This window comes from Apostichopus japonicus, chromosome 7, assembly GCF_037975245.1.
Source record: "Apostichopus japonicus isolate 1M-3 chromosome 7, ASM3797524v1, whole genome shotgun sequence".
Taxonomy (NCBI): Eukaryota; Metazoa; Echinodermata; class Holothuroidea; order Aspidochirotida; family Stichopodidae; genus Apostichopus; species Apostichopus japonicus.
The window spans coordinates 14,533,065-14,553,937 of NC_092567.1; the positions used below are offsets into that span (position 1 = coordinate 14,533,065).

At 38.1% G+C, this 20,873-nt stretch overlaps 1 protein-coding gene across 8 annotated transcripts in view; it reads left to right on the top strand.

The window, feature by feature from the left end:
* LOC139969417 (liprin-beta-1-like) overlaps positions 1-20,508 on the top strand; it is a 123,380-nt gene extending 102,872 nt beyond the window's left edge. Inside the window, exons 28-29 of one of the 8 annotated variants that reach the window (XM_071974354.1) lie at positions 17,096-17,176; positions 17,723-20,508. In XM_071974354.1, coding sequence (XP_071830455.1) covers positions 17,096-17,176; positions 17,723-17,770 — 129 coding nt within the window. In that variant the 3' untranslated portion in view covers positions 17,771-20,508. The remainder of the gene's footprint in view (positions 1-17,095; positions 17,177-17,722) is intronic. The other 7 variants (XM_071974355.1, XM_071974360.1, XM_071974358.1 and 4 more) reach the window with 7 other exon arrangements.
* The last annotated feature ends 365 nt before the right edge of the window (positions 20,509-20,873 follow it).

Sequence of the window (20,873 nt, forward strand, 5' to 3'; positions counted from 1 at the left end):
AAGCCACCGATATATTCTCAGCCTTCCTTAAGCATTCTCGTCTTTAACTTTTTGAATAAGGGGGTAGTTTGCAAAACATTTTGTGATGCTCGTCTTGATTTTTAAAATAAATTATCTAGGCTGCAGGGATGACTGTAAAGGGAAATGGATGGTACATTAAATGAACCTGTGTGATCCTTATGTGAGGATGACTCACAGCTTAAAGGCTGCATGGATCCCTTGCTGAAGTTGTTCTTTATTCAAACTCTGCCTTTCATGCACAAACGTACAAAACTGTTTCATTTAAAAAAGAAATTGTTCTCTCAGGTGTAATCTTATAAATAGTACCATCAGTAACAGGAAGGGCAATTATATGAGTAATAAACTGCTTTCCTCCAGCAACATTTATCACGATGTGTTAAGTTTCTACTACATTTAAGATTCAAAAACGCCTTAACATGTAAAATATTCCTGACTTTGACCACAGTCTTAGGTGGTATACAGAAGTTGGAATAATTTTTGTTTCCAGTTTTAAGTTGATTTGTGTTACAAACACACAAACATACAATATCAATGTACACATTGTGAAAAGCTTCCAGTGAATATGGGTAAATTAAACTAACTTAAAGATTATTCAGATGTAAAGCACATAAATCATACAAGCCTGTATCCATATTGTAGACATATGAAGAATGTTTACTACCGAAGACACAACATAAATGTTGTGACAAGCTTCAAAGAAACTATCCAGTGGACATTAATGTCTTCAGCAGAGAACTATTGCTCGACACTTCTCAAGACATGGTGCTTTCTTCCAGCTTTTACGATGCAATAGCTGTCCTGAAATGTCCTTCACGTTAGTTAGTCGACAAGGTCGTGATACAAGAGTCTGAATCCATGCGACTGCTCAGTTGATAAAAGTTGTGACATTTAAGGGGAACGAAACATAGCAACCATGAAGAAGTGGATTCAATCTCTTACTGTGTTTGGCTTTTGATCAGGAACAGGCCAACCTTGGTTCATCTAGAAGCTTGAGTTGGGTGAGGTGGTAAATGAAATTGGCTGCTAAAATGAACAAAGTAGTGGCAGCAAAAGTGTTTCTTCTCTCTAGTATCATGTTACTCTTATTATAAGGATTTATATCAGGCAGTGTGTGATAGTGGTTTGCATATATGCATTAGCTTTGTAACTCTGTAGCTTTCAAATGCCGGACATATCCATTAGACTAGCTACATGAATGCCACCTTTCCTCTGTGTTCTAGTGCTCAATCAACTCTGTAGTACCTCAAGTCACAACTACATTGTTCCAAAACCATGTAAGGAAGTAATTTTCTTGGCCAAAAATGGTGCAACAACTGGCTAATAACCTTATTACTTGGTAATGGTACCATCAGCCCAGTTTGTTATATGCAAATTAAGCTTGGCCTGTTTACACCTACTCTGACTTTCTCAAGGTATAAAATGTCATGTGACACTAATTCAGCAGCACATTAAAAGCATATTTATGTAATTCATATATTTGCTGACTTTCAAAGTAAAGCATAGCTTGTTATCTGCACTCTCACAATGTGAGAAACCACAGAGGAAAGTAGATTCTAATTGGCAGCTTTAACTATCTGTTCAAGTTATAATGAATGTTACCCATGTTTAGGTCTGCCTGAACATCCATCCACACACACAAGAAGCAAGCAGCTAACGTTACCATGTTATGGTCTGCCAGAACATCCATCCACACACACAAGAAGCAAGCAGCTAATATTACCATGTTATGGTCTGCCAGAACATCCATCCACATACACAAAGAAGCAAGCAGCTAACGTTACCATGTTATGGTCTGCCAGAACATCCATCCACACACACAAAGAAGCAAGCAGCTAACGTTACCATGTTAATGTCTGCCTGAACATCCATCCACACACAAGAAGCAAGCAGCTAACGTTACCATGTTAATGTCTGCCTGAACATCCATCCACACACACAAGAAGCAAGCAGCTAATATTACCATGTTATGGTCTGCCAGAACATCCATCCACACATACAAAGAAGCAAGCAGCTAATGTTACCATGTTATGGTCTGCCTGAACATCCATCCACACACACAAGAAGCAAGCAGCTAATGTTACCATGTTATGGTCTGCCTGAACATCCATCCACACACACAAAGAAGCAAGCAGCTAATGTTACCATGTTATGGTCTGCCAGAACATCCATCCACACACACACAAAGAAGCAAGCAGCTAATGTTACCATGTTATGGTCTGCCTGAACATCCATCCACACACACAAGAAGCAAGCAGCTAATGTTACCATGTTATGGTCTGCCTGAACATCCATCCACACACACAAAGAAGCAAGCAGCTAATGTTACCATGTTATGGTCTGCCTGAACATCCATCCACACACACAAGAAGCAAGCAGCTAACGTTACCATGTTAATGTCTGCCTGAACATCCATCCACACACACAAGAAGCAAGCAGCTAATATTACCATGTTATGGTCTGCCAGAACATCCATCAACACATACAAAGAAGCAAGCAGCTAATGTTACCATGTTATGGTCTGCCTGAACATCCATCCACACACACAAGAAGCAAGCAGCTAATGTTACCATGTTATGGTCTGCCTGAACATCCATCCACACACACAAAGAAGCAAGCAGCTAATGTTACCATGTTATGGTCTGCCAGAACATCCATCCACACACACACAAAGAAGCAAGCAGCTAATGTTACCATGTTATGGTCTGCCTGAACATCCATCCACACTCACAAAGAGGCAAGCAGCTAATGTTATCATGTTATGGTCTGCCTGAACATCCATCCCGACACGCAAAGAAGCAAGCAGCTAATGTTACCATGTTAAGGTCTGCCTGAACATCCATCCACACACACAAGAAGCAAGCAGCTAATGTTACCATGTTATGGTCTGCCTGAACATCCATCCACACTCACAAAGAGGCAAGCAGCTAATGTTATCATGTTATGGTCTGCCTGAACATCCATCCCGACACGCAAAGAAGCAAGCAGCTAATGTTACCATGTTAAGGTCTGCCTGAACATCCATCCCGACACGCAAAGAAGCAAGCAGCTAATGTTACCATGTTATGGTCTGCCAGAACATCCATCCACACACACACAAAGAAGCAAGCAGCTAATGTTACCATGTTATGGTCTGCCTGAACATCCATCCACACTCACAAAGAGGCAAGCAGCTAATGTTATCATGTTATGGTCTGCCTGAACATCCATCCACACACGCAAAGAAGCAAGCAGCTAATGTTACCATGTTAAGGTCTGCCTTAAAATCCACACACACACACAAGAAGCAAGCAGCTAATTTCTTTATGCATTTAATCGGTAGAAGGATTCTGTGATGGAAATCTTTATTTTCAACCTATGGAGCAAGGTTTATGCCAGTTTTTAGCATAGTTGGAATGTCTGAAATTCTACAGATCAATTCTGATAAGCAGAGAGTGTGAGTGTCTGTGAGAGACTAATGTTACCATTATTTCAATGTTTGCTTCTCTGTGTTGTCTCAATAGATGGGATAATTGTCTGAACCCTTCTGCAAATTTATTAATTCTTAAACTATGAAAGCAACATGGACATAAAAGAACGGCCCAAAGTTGTTTCTAGGCATTGAAAAGTTGAATTCTGCAAGTACCAACTGTTGAGTCAGTCCTACCATGCTCGGGGGATGGGTCATAGGTCAAATCTAGAAACACATCCCGATCATCATTTTCACTACATCACATGCCATTTGCAACTACCGGAAGCCACCTGCTACCGTTAAAATGAAGGTTTCTTCCTATCTTTCACCTATCGATTGTTCCCAATGGTTTTATCTCTTCAAACAAACATGATGAGGAAATAAAATAAAAAAACAGGAGTGTAGAATCTCCTTAAAGTTTCCTCAAATCCTCTCCCAAAATCAGGGCGGTGAAAGGTTGCCCGAAAAAACTGTAAGCTTAAACCTGGCGTGCAGCTTCGTCCCTTTAACGTGCTGTATTTACTTAGTTTCTTGCGTGTGTATACACTTGCACAGCTGTGGGGGCCCTCCTTACTTTCATCCAGTCTCGATGGGATTTGCTGATTAAGTTTGAATCTTATGTGATCGAAAAGAAAAACATTGTAATCCGATGATCAAAAGGTTGACGGTGTGACCGTGAGTGATTCTATGCATTCTTTAAGAATTCTAATGTCAAAAATTCGCTTTTTACTTGGGTTTGGCAACAAAAAGAAAGAAAGAATAAGTGAAACGGTCTCTCCGCCGAAAAATCTTTGCAGATCTCTCTGATGATATAAAAAATATATAATTTGCATGATGTCGTTAGAAAAGAGAAATTATTTTATGGATGCTTGGAATGTCTGAGTTTGATTTAGTTTTGTAGAGATTAACCAATCAGAATTGAATTCCAATACACAATGACCTTAAATTGTTTCCATTCAGTGCAAAAAGAAAATAGTAACAAACTAGAAGAAAAAAATAGAAGAGTAATAAAATAAAATAATTTAGGCTCAATGCATCGGCAGATGTGACATGTGGTATTCTTTGTTGAATCGGTAATCGAGCAGAAGCAACAAAGGATTTTTTTTTAAATTTATTCGATAATATTTAGACTGTTTATAAGCAGGGGTGCAAGCACATATAATTCTGGCAGGCTTTGACCCCCAGCAAACATTGGGGGGGTCACTCAGCACCCCACTGGCAGAAGAATGTTTACAATAAATCCTATTGTATAATTGTTGTACATAAGTATGTTATGTATGTGCGATAAAAGCTAAAGCAGTCAAAATCGCTTCAGCACTGCTTCAATAGTTGCAAAAATGTAGCATAATTTTCCAACATTATTATAGTAACCTCCATTTAACAACCAAACAAAATTCAAGAGGAGTACCCCCCTCCCCCCCCCCCCCACTGGATGACATACCATCTTAGGCAACTCCATCCTGAGTATTAAAAATAGGTTAACAAGTTTTGGTACTGTAGTCATTTTTTTTTCTCTATGTTGTTTCTGTTTGTTTTGTTTCTTGAGCACACCAAGTCAGATTCTGAGAGAGCATTCTAAGGAGTGTAATGGAAAGAACAGCGTTTACATTTTACACCTGCCTTGATTAATTGTAGAATTAATATTATTGTTGACAAGTAACGACATAGTCATTGGGTGCATAAAATACAGATCTATAGCAGAGATAAGAATGGAAACTTCCCACATACCGAAATTATCTACTGTTGAACAATCAAATCTTTACCACTAATGTTAAGTGGTATTGCATAAAAGAGGAAGACAGGTAATATTTTAATCATTGAGGGATAGGTTGCCATGGCATTTTAAAATCCTTGCTCATAGTTATTTCGTGTTCTAATGACTCAAAAACTTTGACTAATTCATTCACAAATATCTTTACCAAAGTTGTCATTACTGTCAAGGACAGTTAGAAGTCTTTGATTGGAATGCACAGTTTCTACTCAAGGATGGAGATGTTTCAGTACATATTTAAACTTCTGTCATTGTTTTTTTGTTTCAATAATCTGTATGTCTTAAAATTATTTTCTACAATTATTTACCGAGAAACCCTGTCATGAATTGTTTTAATTAAGGAATGGATAGCTCAGTTGGTAAAGTGTTGGGCTTGTTACCCAGATGTCACTGGGTATTTACAAGCCCAGTTGTAGCCATATTATTTGATGCTGGTTCTAGCCATAGAATGCTATGCTCATTTATCTATATCTAAATAATAACCATATTTAAAAGAAAAATCACTGAATTTCTCCTCTTTGGCAGCTCTGTTAAGTATTTCTATACATCTTTAATGAAATGACATATTGGCTTAGACCTGAAGGCACACATACACACACATACACACACATACACACCCACACATGTTTGTATAACATTCAGACCGAGGACCCCATTGTATTTTTCATTGTTCAAATCCATGTACCCTAACCTTAACAATTCCCCATACAATAGAATTCTTTCGAGGACGTGGTGATTCTTTAGAAATCACAACCGAGGTCCTGGAATTCTTTTGTTCAAGTCCTTGGTCAGAATACAAAACAAACGCACACACACACGCACAGTGTCACACAGATGTACAGGTGAGAGGAGGCTCAGTTAAGTTAGCCGTACTTGAAGTTTGCAGCTCTCAGCTTCTTCTCGACAGCCTTTCAATAGAGGCCTACATTCCCTAATCATCACTGTCCCAACGAGATACCCATCTTTGCATTTTCTTTATAAAACCCAAAAGACATCAAATACAACTCTCATGGACACTGTTTGAAACAGAAGCTTCTTCTGTTAAATGGAAGTATCAGAAAAAAAAACGAAAAAAATACGGTAACTGCTTACAAAGCCTTCCAAAATCAGTTGAATTTGTGTAATGTGGTATAAACTGCGCTATGTGAAAACATGACAGTCAACGAACCACTTGCTAATTTGTGCTTTCATTTGCATATTTCAACCAGATGTCGGTGTCTTCCATTTCACATTAATGCTAAGCACAAAAAAAAGAAAAAAAGAATTAGCTTGTGTAAAACATCTTTCTTTAACAGAGTAAGTGTCTGGTGCAGTGTGTCTTGTGTTCACTGAAACAGCATTGTGTGTTGCTTGTAGCAATAAAAAGTGTACCAACTACCAAACATCTTGAATAGTTTTCCATATACACTTAATCAAACCAACACTGCCTCCTAGGATAATTGCTAATAATTGCTACTTGACAAGCCCTAAGAAACTTTTTCATTTGATGCTGAAAAATTAGTTTCCAGACAGTTCTGTTGCTATTGAGCCGCAACGTAATGGAATGGAAACTTGCTATTTTCATCGGTAACAACTTGTTTTTGCATACCGCCCTCACTTATGTACACCCCCTACTTCTACTACTTTCTGTCGTTTTAATCAAAGCTTTTCTGTGACCCCTGGTCCATTTTTTTTCTCCAAAGATTCATCTTGTATTGATGTATACATATTCCTCTTCTTTTTTTTTTACCTAACATCCATCTCTGCCTGGGGGGAGCATCTTACTTGGTATGATTTGCATTCAGGCACCCAAGGTCGTAGTTTAATAGGAACAACAGAGATGACGATGTTCTTTATGCTTGGCAAAAATCATCACTTCATTCCAAGGTCTTTACCACCCCATGGGCATGATACTAACGTGCATTTGTAGGTAGAGTAGAACATGTACCAGGTTTCCATTAAGGGGGGGAAAATTCCAAGGGGGGAAAAAATTTACAATCGAAATATGATGAATAAGGCTGTGATTTGGGTTTTATTAAGCAACATACTAATGTCTTAAGTGGTTTTTTAGTGTCTAAGGGAGAGTGACCTGCTTGTCAGGGGGTGTATACATCTTCCTTTCATTTTCTTACTTTTTTTTGGGCCTCGCTTTTCTTTTTGCTTAAACACCTTTTTCTTGCCTTGCCCATCTATCAAAAGTGAAGAAATATGTAAGGACAGGCATGGGCGGCGATCATGGGGGGGACCTTGGGGATGAAAGTTGCTACACGCCTGCACCCAAGCAAATGTCCCCCCCCCCCAATATTTGAAACAGATCGCTGCCCCCTGAGGACAGGAGTAATGGTGAAGTAAATGATTGAATATGGTGGGACAAGAGGCATGCTTGATAACTGTGATTAAGCATTGAACATATAGTGGGACAGATAAAAGCATTGAAATACATGGTGGGACATAGATAAAGGCATTGGATACATGGTGGGACAGAGATAAAGCATTGAATACATCACGGTGGGACAGCCATAAAAGCATTGAATACATCGTGGGACAAGAGTACTGTGATGTCAGACAATCTTCATTAAGCAATTAAATGTCGTGCGTGCCTTGTTGGCTGGTGGTGAATCTTGTTTTCGTTTATAGTAAATGAGAAAAAAACTAAAGAGTCTAGAAATAGCAGCTTTTCTGCCAGGACAGTATTACTCTATTTCTTATTATCAGCAACAACACAAGCCTTGTATCATTAGCACACTTTCCCCTTTCAAATACATCATTAACAGCTGTGTTTATCTGTATTGCCAAAACAACTAAACTGATCGGTTTAACCACCATAAACAAAAGGTCATTGTGCCAGAAGCGAAAAAACACTGGAATAATGAGACCAATTTGTCCAGTTCTGGTTTATGCATGTGACCGATACGTTAACAGAGGGAAAATGTTTGTTAGCATCAGTTGTTTCCATTAGAAGCAGTTTTGAATATTAAATCCAGCAGATGTTACCAGTCAAATTCATGATGAAATATGAATCGTTATATAAACAAAAATTTGCATTTTTCAAGTATATTTATTATTAAAAATAATTCCAAAGTTTCCCTCAAGTCAATATTTCTGGAGAATTCATGCAAACATTCTGTGTGACGAAAAAAAATGGAAAATGGAAATATGATCGTGAGGCCTTGTGGCTCTGATAGCATTACAGAGACCTAGTGTTGTCTATTGAGCATTCAGTTTTCAGAATTACAAGATAACTGAACAATTTTTTTTAATTTTGTAAGATAGTACAGTATTTGTCAACATTTCCATTTTGTGAATGTCTGTGAGGTAATTTTCACACAAAAAAATTCCCTCATATCAGGAGTCTATGAAGTTTGGTTGAGTTAACAGTGAGATTGTAATACACGATAGAAACAGTCATGTTTAGGTACACTGATAAAGTAACAGGTGCTGCAGTGATGTGTTTTCATCTAATGATGTGGCACAGTTGTTTTAAATTTGATGGTTTCTCTTTGTTCTGTCACATAAAACAATGCAAACGTAAAATTTTTTAATTACTCTTCATTTCCTATTGTAACATTAGCAAAGAGTTAAAAGTTATATTTTGGGTTGAATTAACCATAATTTGCCCTCATTTAAAGGTAGATACCTTTTTGAGTTCCTTAATTCCACCAAAATTTGTATCACTATGGATGTAGATAGGAAAACATCTCTTCTTGCTTGTGTTATGAAAGGGACTTGCAAGTTCATTACATTAAATTTATGGGACACAATATATCATGAATTGGATTAAAACCATTTTATTAACTTGTTTAAGGAGAAGCAACGTATTAATTCTAACCATATATATATATATATATGTCTAAGATTATAATTAGTAAACAGAGCTGCCATTTATGTTTTGATATCGTAGGATTGGTTTGACTGATACATAGTTTAAAACAGTCTTAGTAACTGGATGTAATGGATGATTTGACAAGCTATTCTTTATAAACTACAAGGTTAAGACATATATCAGGCATTAAAATGCATGATAAAAAGATGAGTTCTCAGTTGAGACTTAAAACAAAAACATAAAAAAGTTGGTAAAAGACTGAGTGACTGAGGTTAGGGTGTTCCGTGACTTTGCACACAATTATCGAACACCGTATCGGCGTAAAGCTTGGGTTTAATGAGTTTAGTCTAACTCAGAAGATTGCATTTGCCACACTTTCAATGCAGTGGTTTCTGCCCCTAGGTTTATGTTGTTAGTGGTAAAATGTTGGTGGACCAAACTTTAGCAGACTATGTGTTTAGATGCTGAACATTTCATGTGTAGTTTAACAGCTTCGTGTCGTACCAGCCGATCATGGCAGATAAAAAGGAGAAGAAAACATTGAGGGTTTATTTTTACCTGATTATACGAAGGAAATTAAATTATCAGCAGCAGCAGCACATATAGTAGGGGAGGTTTCTGGGTTATCACGGTAGTAAAGTCTGCTATTCAAATCAAAATGCTCCACAACGTATTGGCAGTATCCTGGAACATCAATCTTGAACCGGTGCAGTGGCCAAGTGAATAAAGGCGGTGGCATTTGAAGCAATGAGGCTTAGCAATCAGGAGGTTCCGGGTTCGATACCCCGCCTAGTAAGGTGGGTTTTTTCAATCAAGAGTAATTAATCTACAGTTTTCCCATCTGAAATGACATTCGAAATTGTTGAAAAGATTTCAAATTTGAGTTAAAATGTTCAATTGAAAGCCACCCGACGTGAACGTTGTAATCCATTCAGCCCTTTCGGTTTTTCTCCCACATTTGTGGTCACGTAAGCATCTTAAAAATAACTGCGGATTATTATTATCGGAAAAAAAACTTTTGGGTAGTTTTAAATCACTTAATAGAGCAAAATAAGAACTTTTCAAAAAATTTCAAATTAAGAAATTTTCAAAAAAAACTTGTCAAAAAGAACTTTCAAAAACTCAAGAAGCATAGCATTTTTTAATTTATACTTGGTTCATAATACTCTTGCCCCCAACCCTCCCCTCCCCCACCCCCCTTTTCCTTCCTCTTAGAGGAGATATATAATCAATTATTTCTGATTTATAAATTTAATGCTACACCTTTACATCTCTTCTGCTGGTAGATCATATTCTTCCATCACTGACAATCACCCCAAACCCCAAATCACTCTCAGCTATATGACTCTTCAAACCCAGAGACACATCTTGCACAGCATGCTGGATGATGTATTCCTCAAGTTACTTATTAACATGAAATATTCAACGGTTCTGTTTCATGTTTCCTAAAGCTATATGTGTGGTGTTAATTCTCTTTTCAATTTGGCAGAGCCATTAAATAGTCAAACATAATTGGATACCTGACATTTTAAGTTCTAATGATTTTAATGCTGACAACCCTTCTTGTTAATTGTACTGTATTTATTAATTCAATACTACATGTTGTGTAGTGTAGTTTTGTTTCATTCCTAAAGCCGAAAAGTTATGGTTCGTTGTGAGATTTTTAGTGGACTTAAAATTGGCAGATTACATTTTCTGGTTCCTTGTCATTCCTTTACATGCTAAATTTAAAAGATCTCACAAGGCACCAGTCTTCAAGCACAAGGCACCAGGCACAAGGTCTTCAGTCTGTACATAACACAATACCATTGCCGATAACAACTACACCATCTTCTGTTGTTCCTTTCCAAAGCATTTGTACCACTGCACTTGAGCATTATCTGGCAGTAATGTCCAAATGTCAGGATTAAACGGATGCAAAACTAACCGTTTATAGTGTGCACCATTTACAAGGTTTGTAGGGATGGTATACTATGTGTTATTCAAACTGGGTGATATTGACTGTAAGTAACCCCCTCCATCCCCCCCCCCCGTAATGATAAGTTGACCACTTTGGACTTACAAAGTATGTTACTTAACGTATGGTCAATGCTGTCAACCAACAATGTTGAATTATCTCACAGTGTTCAGGGGTAAATATTTTGTTGTTGGAAGCCATTGAATCGCAAAGACGCATCTCTTGGTTAGGTTTTTCGATAGCAAGTAATACCTATACACACTTGTGTATACTGGATATTGAATGTAGTTGCATTATACAGACCATTCCATGTAATTTTAAAACATGTTAACCTTGTGACCGTTTTGGCAAGATTCATCAATCTAAGAGCAGCAGCTGGTGAAGGTTTCTTGCCTCCTTCAATGCTTTCTCATCATCTGGTCAAATGCATCCTCTGACAATCCAGTACGCTGCATTCCTCCAAAAAAGTGGGACGTACAGCCCCCCTCGTCACCCCTCCGAAATTTTGTTTGTACATTTCAGGTCGGGATGATGAGCACTAACACCCGCCAGGAGTTGAATGTTGCTTATAATAAGTTTATGTAAATTTCTTCTAGCTGTGGGAAGCTGCAAGGCTAAATCTCTCCTCCGTAAAAAAGCTACTGGTACTCCCGAGGCCCTAACAGCTTCTCCCCGGTAACTCCTGAGAGTCCTCGGGGAGAGAAAAGGAAAAATTTAAAACAGCGAATGAGAGTAGGAAGTAGAAATGACCTTGGGTTGCTAAGGTGATTACCATAACTAGCCAAGATTCCCTGCAGGTGTGAGACATAACAGCTCCTTAAACCCTGAAACCGGCTCTCCGTCACGAGATGTCCAACCTTGGCTTTCGAGAACTCCAGCGTCTGTGTTAATGACCTAGAAAAAGTAGGTTGCAATACGACGACGACAACGAACAGGGAGATTTCCTTCATTGAATCTAGTTGTCATTGTTAATCTGAGGGATTTAGTTTAATATGTTACAAGAAACTGTAAAAATAGACTTCATGTTTTAGCTCGGAAACTCAGATTTTAATCATGTAACACATTCCTCATTGGCTGGTTTGCCAGCAGTGTTTGAAGATCTGTGCCAGTTTCTCAAAAATTTTTAAATCAAAACTATTTTAAAGTAAATTGTTTGTGAACTTGGAAGAAGGAACTGCTGTGTTGTCTCTGGAGATATGGGAATGCAATAAACGTGGCTGGAGAATGACAGAGTTGGCGTCGACCGTGGAAGATGAGTTTTAGATGTCGTTCTCCGTTGCTAAATGACACTTTTAATCACTCTGGCTCATAAATAAGCAATGGGAAAGAGGGTCAATGTTAATTTACAGGATATTAAAATATGTATCCGAAGACAATAAATGACGTCGTGGTGATATTTCTGATTTGGTGTTTTGTCATCATCAATGGCTGACAGACTAGCGATGTGCAATTCTGAAATAGGAGTTGTACACAGATGACATGTTAACAGAAGATGCGTGGATATTGTCTGATCCTTACATCTGTGATACTCCCAACAAAAAGATACATATGTGTGGGAATGGTGTCCTATACATGTAGGGCTGTCTGAGGAATGGGTAGAATGCTGCAAAGTAAAATCTTCTGCTATGAAAGTAACAATTTGATATATTTGCTCCACCTTTGTTCCTGTATAACAGTGGAGACGTACTTGAGAAAAGAATAGTTATACTGACATGTAATGTCTTTCTTAGGTTTTGAAGAAGTAGGAAAGATGTTTTGTAACCAGACTATAAACCAGAAAGCAACCTGTATAAAGTGGTATGAGTAAGAACAATCCAAACCATTATCAAGTATTGAGAGAAGGATTCCATCTGTAGATTGTGCTTATATGGTTTTAGTTAGAGCCTCCATTGTCGAGTTCAACACCCCCCCCCCTCCCCCTCAGATGGCAGGAATATTTTCAAGCGCATTTGTGTGTGTCCTAACAGATAAATCAAACCCAAATATAGAATTGATACCTATATCTTTAGTTTCCTTTCCTTTCCTTTCTTTAATTTTTTTATCCACATCAAGAATCATCTAGTCACAACTACCCTTTAAGCTGATACAGAAAAAGGCCTCCAACTCCCTTAAATTTCAAACTGATATTTGGTCAATCACTTGTCATTCCTTGGCACCAATTTAGCATGGCCTTTACTTAGACTTCTCCTTTTTTTTCTTTTCTTTCCCTTGTTAAATTTCCTCTTATTAATTTTGACATTTCCCCACATGTTTTGTATATCCGGTGTTTTGGACCTTTTTCTTTCCATCCCCCCCCCACCCCATGTTGAATTATAATGCACGAAATGTGACTACTTCACGGTTCTGTTACATTTACGATATCCAAAGATGATAAAATTGTAAATTAAGCATGACCAATTGATGTGACAGAACAAAATTCGTAGTCCCAGTGGTGGGAACAGAAAGGGACACGCTTGTTTTAACATTGCCAACCTGTCGCTCGCAGCGATGCACACATTTGATACCCTGCGATGTTAGAGGTCTCTCCGGCAGTCCAGCATAGCAACCGTGGGGATTGAAGACAAGGTCTGTGTAGGTTGTTTAGACAGTAACTGTGATATGATGATACACGGCCATCTTGCATGTGACAAGCAGACCAGAAGGGGAAACATGAAGATGGTTGTTATTTATGAAATGATTGTGAGAGATGTTAGTAAACAATCTACAGGGCATATAACAATGGCTAATTAATAAATAACATCTTTGGATATTATTATCTTGCTTTAAAACAAGGGGATTTTCTAGTTTGTGATGATTCTGATAAATTTTTGACAGGATCTAATAATAAAATCCAATTTGTGAGGCCATCTTAGTGTCATCAACTGTGATAGAACCTGTTACATTTTTGTGCAATTGCCTGAAGTTAGTGGCCAGATGCAAAAATTCATTTCATATCTTAGAACTGTAGCTTGAAACTACAGTAAAGTTGCTGGAGTAATTTGAGGAAATTTCCTACCAAAATTAAATCCCCTGTAAAAAAATCAAATGTTAGGTTACTGATGGATACATGGATGGATATAATGTTATACATGCTTTAATGGTTAGTGTGCTAAACTTAGTAATTCCAGCTACTGTGATCAATGAATTTACAACATATAAAGGCTTATACAGAAAATAACAAAGTTTTCTTGAAATACTACTTCATAAAATAACTGTGTAAGAGGGCCTGACATTTCAATCCTAGCACAGGATCTTCTTCAGAGGCTGAATGAAAAGTTATCAGAAAATAACTAGTAGCAGTTGTTTTCAATGTTCGATAACAGGTCAACATTTTGTTGTCATAAGGAGCGAGGAAAACACATTTGAAATGTCAAGAACAGTGGCAGATTCATATTCCATTTCTTATCTTGAACTACTGCCAGTTTTAATTTATTTTTTTGTTATTTTTTTGTGCTACATGTCACCTACAGGACAGATTTCAAACACAGCCTTTAATTATTTTTTTTTGACATGCCTGCTAGTAGTTTTACCTGATAAAAGAGGAAATGAAGGTTTTATATTGCATCAATACACTTGTAATAAAATTACTCACTGTGTTTTTTTTCCTCCAGTTTTGATAAGACTCCAGTGTGATTCTTTTCATTAATACTACTACTACTTTATATTCCAAATGTGTGTCAAAGTAGATTTTGAATGGTTGCTGACAGCCCCCCGAAGATATTAGCCATTCTTCGTTAGTCATTTACAAAATTGCTGGTAATCTTGACAGGATTTATACTTCATAAAATTTCCGAGTTTAATCGAAGCTGACAGAGTTACAATCCTATTTGAATTATTCCAGATCGCATTACCGCAAATATTTCTTTTAGAATTAATTTTGAATCGGCGAGATTGGAAGCGAGTAGTAGTGTCGTCTTAAATGACGCCGGTGTTTATTGTTGACAGGTAGCGATGTATGTGTAGGAAGTGACACTTATTGCCTGTTTTACCTTGCAATTTCTTGGAGATGAAAAGTTTGATTCAGTAGGGTGGTGCCGTCGAACCAGTCCAGAATCCTGAAGAGCTAACGTCTATGGGCACTGACTGACTTGAGTCTCTGCAGAGTTTTTGCTTGAGCACTCATAAAACTCTGCGGTCTTGAAATAAATCATAATGGTAATCAAGTTAAGTGACAAAAATTGTTATTAGGTCATAACTTTGGGGAATGTCATAGGATAATGAAACAAGAAAATATCAAAATCTATGTTGATTGTGGCCTGTGTGACCTTTATGTTGCAGTTTAATCACAGTGGCCTCAATAAATAAGCTTAAAATTATGTAGGGCTAATATTGTACAGCACCGAACCCACAGAATCTTTTGCGCAGATAAATTAATCAAACTAAGAAATCATACTAAATTCTTTGCCAAAGGAATTTGAAACAAGCAAACACAATGATGATAGATCTAATTCTCAACTTATATTAAGCACACACACAAACAAGCGCAAGTTAGAAAGTTTCAATGTTTACTGTGTTAGTGGTTATTTGCCTCGAATGTATTTGCCACGAGCTTTTAAACTTGAGGACAGAACTTGATACTCGGTGCGTGGATTTGTGTTAGTGAGTACAAGAAGGTGTAGGTCAAAGGTCGTTAGAGGTCAATAGAGGTCAAAGTCTGAAAACCATATAAACACAATAATGCAAGGACAACTTTGTTGAGCTCAATATTTCCCTTATTAAGTTCAAGAAGCATATTGAAATTGATGGAGGTCAAAGGTCATTTGAGGTCAACATGATAAAATGCTTGTAAACTTGTTAAACTGCGAAAGCCAAGTTTGGATGAACTTAGTTTGGTACTTGAATAGACCTCGATGCACAAGAACCCTATTGTTCTTTGTGGTGATCAAAGATTGTTTGAGGTCAGTCTAAAACAATGTGACTGGTTCTTTATTTCTTGTTATACATCTCAACAATTTCAGTCTCATTAACTGCACGATTATGAGACTTTAGTACTAAGTAGTATAACTTTGCATCAGAAACTAACTCAAAAAGCCACTATGCATTGTAAAACTGGGATTATGCAGTACAGTACATCTCTCTGTCATTCCCTCCTCTTCTTTCTCATCCTGTGTGCTTCAGTCTTTTTGTTCAAAACTTTTCTTGGCCATGAAAGCTTGATAAGCAACAGTAGTTTGGTCAAACAATGGTCCAGTTGGTTTTTGATACATTCAATACTGTTGTCATTGGGTTATATATGTGATTAGAATTCACATTATAAGAGCCAATCTCAGTCATGTGTCTGGTGATCATGTGCAGGTGAGGTACTCCACCTATGTGTCTCACCAAAGAAGAGATCCATCTCACTTGATTGTCCCTCACCATAACAGCCAATCTCAGTCATGTGACAGGTGATCATGTACAGGTGAGGTACTCCACCTATGTGTCTCACCAAAGAAGAGATCCATCTCACTTGATTGTCCCTCACCATAACAGCCAATCTCAGTCATGTGTCTGGTGATCATGTGCAGGTGAGGTACTCCACCTATGTGTCTCACCCAAAGAAGAGATCCATCTCACTTGATTGTCCCTCACCATAACAGCCAATCTCAGTCATGTGTCTGGTGATGGGTGTGCAGGTGAGGGACTACACCTATGTGTCTCACCAAATAAGAGATCCATCTCACTTGATTGTCCCTCACCATAACAGCCAATCTCAGTCATGTGTCTGGTGATGGGTGTGCAGGTGAGGTACTCCACCTATGTGTCTCACCAAAGAAGAGTTCAGTCTCACTTGATTGTCCCTCACCATAACAGCCAATCTCAGTCATGTGTCTGGTGATCATGTGCAGGTGAGGTACTCCACCTATGTGTCTCACCAAAGAAGAGATCCATCTCAGTTGATTTCCTCACTCTGACAGCCAATTTCATTCCTGCATCTTTATGGTATGTTCATGTAAGAGTTGTGTATCAATAGGAGGCAATGAATCGATGAATTTCGGTTGCCTTTGTCTAGCCCCCTCGTTGAAAGGACATTATTCCTTGTTTCCCTCATCCTCAATAAACTTTGAAACAATCTCTAGATGCTCGTGAGACCTACATTGCCCTATTAATTATTTTTCTTGCTTTTAATTACAAAAGATACTTCTTGACGGACCAGAGATGGAAGAAAATACAACGACTGAAATAGGAGCCTTCTCAGCTGAACTGAACACTTTAACGGTAAGAATGCCTTGCATCAACTCACTCCTTGTACTTTGGAAAACAATCTGTTTAGAAATGTTAAGGAACTATATTCTTGGCAGGTTTTCATATAAACGTCCTAGTATACCTGAGGGGAATATTAAGTTTCTTTAACAGGTAGCTCATCATTTGTAACCAGGGTGCTATTAACTGAACAGCAGTGTTCTCTAATTAAACATGACACCTTGAATCAAAATAAAGCCAATCAAAATAATCAAATCAAAAGAATAAAAAATGAAGCCACAATGTAAATGTTTGCTCTCACATATATTAATTGTAACCACTGCATAGGTCATATTTCTGTGTAGTTGAATAATACCTTAAGCTTGTTCAGATCAAGGGTACTGTAAGTGCTTTCATCTATACAAGCCATATATATATTCACTGTCATCAATGTAGTTCTGCTGCGGTATTAATATTTCCAAAGCTAATAACTAAACCATTTGGTTATCTGTTAATTTATTCCACTTCCTGCAAAGGGCTTAATACAGTGATTAAAGTTATGACTGCCTTGTCCACTTTCAGAGCAAACTTGAGGACGATGTCCATCTGAATAGAAGTACCCATGTATAGCACCCCTCCTAGTCCTTAGATGCACCCAAAGGACGCTGAAGTCACTCGAAGGAGAAGGTCAAACGTTTTACTTGATACTGGTATCTCGATACTAGTATCTTGGACGACCCCTGATGCTAGCGGAGAGGACATCCAACTAGCAATCCGAAGTCTGTCGCGGACCGTTCCATTCATACTGTGATGATGTGGCAGACACCTCATCGCAATGTTATGGAAACAGCTGCCGTAGTGACATTTGGAAATGTAAAGATAACATGATGCAATAACACATTTTGGTCTAATCTCTATAATGGTTTAGTCTGTGATTTATAAGATGTATTTGTCATTTCAATATTGTATGAATAGCTCTATAATCCCTCGTCTTCTAACTTTCTCCCTAATCTCGTCATGCCTCTTTACTGTTTTAATAATGAACCAGGTGGAAATGTTGGCATCATTATTTGAACTTTGGCAATCAGTCTCAGTATGTGTACTACCTCATTATCATTTCTTCATGGTTCCTGTTACTCCAAGCATACCCCCTATTTTTTTCAACATGACTTTTATATATATATGAAGTTAATGAAGGTAAACAATTTACCCGTTATTGAAAGGTCTGTAACAGTTGACTTTTCACTAGAAAATGTATATTTATACATGTGCTTTGAAATTTCAATACTCTGGAGTTGTCAAAGTGTCTTATTGGTTGATTTTAATCTGATTGTTAATTAATTTAATTAATTTAATTAATTTAATTAATTTTGAGCAGAGCATAGCTTCATCGCATCTAAGCAGTCAATGTTCCTCCGATAGCTAAATCAGTGATTCTTACTAACCCGCCATGGCCTCTCAGCGCTAAAAAACTGGCTATGTTCGACACAATCGGAAATCCACCATATATGAACACTCTGAGGAATTGATAAAAGGGGATTGGAGAAAGGACATAAAATTTAAGGGAATGGACATACAGAATACAAAATTAGCCAAGGGTACCTGATACTATCATGAACAAGTAAATGTCTGTCAAACCACAGCTGCTGCTGCAACAGTTAGTCCACACCATAGGTCTTTATGTCAGATTGTGGATTAATTAATAATTGCATTATAGCCGTGAAACCTGTATCAAGTATAGGATTCTCAATAAATCAATACACATTGCATCTAATATGGTAATATATGCCCCCCCCCCCCCAGAAATAGGTATCATGCTTGATTTTTAATGGTTTCATTCATTATGCTTGCAATTTATAAGCGAGTACCAGGTATAATGTGGTGTAATATGTCAAGGAGATTGCTAAAGGAATATCCATCCACGACATAAATATCCGATATTGGAGGTGAGGGAGACTAGGTACTGATATTTGAGGAAGGGGAGAGGGAATGGGGATTGGTACAAGTTATGGAATGTAGGTGGCAGCAAACAATGCTAACAACTATAAATTCCTTGTGAATCAAGTAGTGGTCATGTTGTATTGTAAAACTCACAAAGACTTGAGCGACAGGTGGACATTCCTGGTTCAGTAGAGGTGTATCGTGGTGTGTGTTGAGTGTCAATTGTATGACACTTAAATTAAATGTACCGCACAATATTATACTCAAAGTGGAAACAAAAGTATACCCAATTGCTCAATGAAAATACACTCTTCAATATCCTGTTGCTTTATACTCTATCTTGGTTGAAACAGGTCGATGGTGTGGATAAACCCTTCTTTACTCCAGAGGTTGGATCACAGTTTAGTCATAATTTTCAAAATAATTTGATTTGGCCGTGACATTTCATACAAATAAAAGGTTTCATAAAACAATATTTAACAAAGTTGAACAGCAAAATTGTCAAAGGAATAATTTCTTTTGTAGCTGAAATAATTTATTCCTTATACAGTCAAACAAAACGCCGTTCCTAATCATTTTCGGTGATGATGTTACCTGTCATGGTTTCAATGTATCTGCATGTTTCAACCTGTTATCGGCTTATGGATATCAAGTACTAGAAGCAAATGATGTTTAGGGATTTGTTTTGTAAGTCAGTCAACCATGGCCACCGAAATATTCTTTAATGTTCTTAAATTTGTTATTATTTTAGTGGCTGGCTCATTCAAACCCATTATCATCTGAGAGTGTTTCGTTTTAATTATTTGTGGGTAGTTTATAATAATTAACTAATTAACTAATGATATTATTATTTCATTTCCCTACATGTACTGTATAAATTATAAGGATGCGTGCAAGTGGGTAAGCAAAACAGTGTGTCGCGAACTCCCCCTACAATGTAAGTCCGATCATGTGCAAACTTGGTGGGTAGGTGCCTGACCATGAAAATGGTGCGTGCGTGACTGGTGATGTCATAGGTCAAAGTGTCAGATACCCCCAAAAATGTATTTTAGCCATTACCTGCCTGTCAGTATGTTGGAAAAGCTCATTAAACCACAAGATATGTAGAGGGCAAATCTTAAATAGTACTTGTGTGGTTGTTAAGGATCAAGATCAAAGGCCGTTGTAGGTAAGAGGTCAAATTGGCCTAAAATTTTCGGATGAGATGAGATATGCAACTCCATTGCTCTCTTGTTATCATTGCGAATGTGATTTGGAGGGGGGTGCAGGAGGCATGCTCTACATGTTTTTATGAGGAGTGAGGTGATGGGAGGGGGATGTGGGAGGCTTGCTCTACATGTTTTTATGAGGAGTGAGGTGATGGGAGGGGGGTGTAGGAGGCATGATCTACAAGTCTATATGAGGGGTGAGGTGATGGGAGGAGGGGGGTGTGTGTGTTGCGGAGGGTGCGGGAGGCATGATCTACATGTCTATACGAGGGGTGAGGTGATAGGAGGGGGGTGTAGGAGGCATGATCTACATGTCTATACGAGGGGTGAGGTGATGGGAGGGGGGTGTGGGAGGCATGATCTACAAGTCTATATGATGGGTGAGGTGATGGGAGGAGGGGTGTAGGAGGCATGATCTACAAGTCTATATGAGGGGTGAGGTGATGGGAGGAAGGGTGTGTGTGTAGGAGGGGGTGTGGGAGGCATGATCTACATGTCTATACGAGGGGTGAGGTGATAGGAGGGGGGTGTAGGAGGCATGATCTACATGTCTATACGAGGGGTGAGGTGATGGGAGGGGGGTG